The sequence below is a fragment of the Cyprinodon variegatus genome, unplaced genomic scaffold, assembly GCF_000732505.1.
Source record: "Cyprinodon variegatus isolate N-32 unplaced genomic scaffold, C_variegatus-1.0 Scaffold2896, whole genome shotgun sequence".
NCBI classification, from domain to species: Eukaryota; Metazoa; Chordata; class Actinopteri; order Cyprinodontiformes; family Cyprinodontidae; genus Cyprinodon; species Cyprinodon variegatus.
The window spans coordinates 1-1,476 of NW_015153349.1; the positions used below are offsets into that span (position 1 = coordinate 1).

At 43.2% G+C, this 1,476-nt stretch overlaps 1 protein-coding gene across 1 annotated transcript; it reads right to left on the bottom strand.

Moving 5' to 3' along the window:
• Positions 1–255: 255 nt before the first annotated feature.
• Positions 256–722, bottom strand: LOC107081093 (protein zer-1 homolog; the record flags this gene model as incomplete). The annotated part of the gene is made up of 2 exons (XM_015369306.1): positions 485–722; positions 256–406 (listed from the first exon to the last, which is right to left on the bottom strand). Coding segments are annotated over exons 1-2 (318 nt in total), but the record flags the coding sequence as incomplete, so codon positions are not given.
• Positions 723–1,476: the final 754 nt, after the last annotated feature.

The following is a 1,476-nucleotide window of genomic DNA, read 5'->3' on the forward strand; positions in this document are numbered from 1 at the left end:
TGCACTGCGACACAGGACCAGTTAAGTTAAAATATACACAAAAAATAAAATGAAATGTGGGACTGAAGTTAAAGTAAAGAGAAGCTAATATCAGCCAGAAAGACTTGAATCAGTGCCTGTCCTATAATAGTGACTATTTAAATCGTGTCATCATATCATCCATGGTTCATTCCCTACTTAGGAGCCTTTTAACGCCTGCATACACATCAGACTTTAACAGTAAACGGAAAAATGTATTCCTCAGCATTTAGACACCTGTTTCCGTATGGCCTCCAGATCTCTGTCCCGTACAAAGTTTCCTCTCAGCTGCACTCGGCTCACTCTGGTGCTCCGAGGGTCTGAGAAGAGCTGGAAGAAGCTCTCCTCTGGTTCAAAGCTACTGTCAGAATGGACCAACTCCATGTACCTGAGAGGGGAGAGAAGATAAAAACATGCAACAAACACAGACAGCGCCGTTTTTGATTAAGACTAAAGGTTTGCGTACGTGTTGACGAGTTTGTCGCAGATTTCGCTCGGTAGGAAGATGTCGGAGCGCATGCAGAGCTTGTTCCTGGATCCTTGGTAGCACATGGTCTTCCTTAGATTCCTGAGGCAGAAGACTGTAGCCAGAGTCATGAGGCTGTCCGGGTCGTCTCCTGCTTTGGCTGCCATGTTCGCCCCTTCTTCCCTGGCTCAGATTAAAGACGGGCAGTGCAGGCGACCTAATGGGACACAGAAGGGATCATCACTGCCTTGATGCATGTGCAAGAAAAAAAATCAGAACTATGAAGGTTTCCTAAGAACTAAAACTGAAGGACAGAGTGCGGGCAGTATGGTTCAAAAGAAGAGGTTTTAAGTCAGGATAGTTGGAAATTAAACTCTGATTTGTTTCCTGCTAAAATTAGAGCAACCAAGCATCATTTATCAAACTGTTTTAGTCTGTGATGCAGACATCCCTTCTACTTTTAAAATAAGCTTAAAACTTTCCTTTTTGAAAAAGCTGATAGTTAGAATAGCTCATGTTACCCTAAGCCATCTTTATAGTTTTGCTGCTATAGGCTTTGATTGCTGGAGGACATAGGGACCACTTTCCCCCTCTCTTCTTCCTGTTCTCTCTCCCATCCCTTTGACATGAAACTTGGCTGAGAGCTTGTCTGCTCGTCCCTCACCTCATGCTACATGACATTTGCTCGAGATTAACATTTAATCATGAATCATTATTATATATTTAAGCTTACATAGTCCTTTTTTGTTTTTATAGCGGGCTAAAACGCTTAGAGCCCATGTTGCCATACAAGGCATATATAAGACTTTTACATTTTTGCAGCTCCAGACAGATTTATTTTTGTTTTTTTGGTCTAATATTGCTCTTTGAGCATTTTGGGTTGCCGCCCGCTGGGTTAATTGGATTCTCCGCATTCTCCTTAGGTGTGCGTGAATGGTTGTTTGTCTCGGTGTTGCCGTGCGATGGACTGTTGACCTGTCCAGGGTGGACCC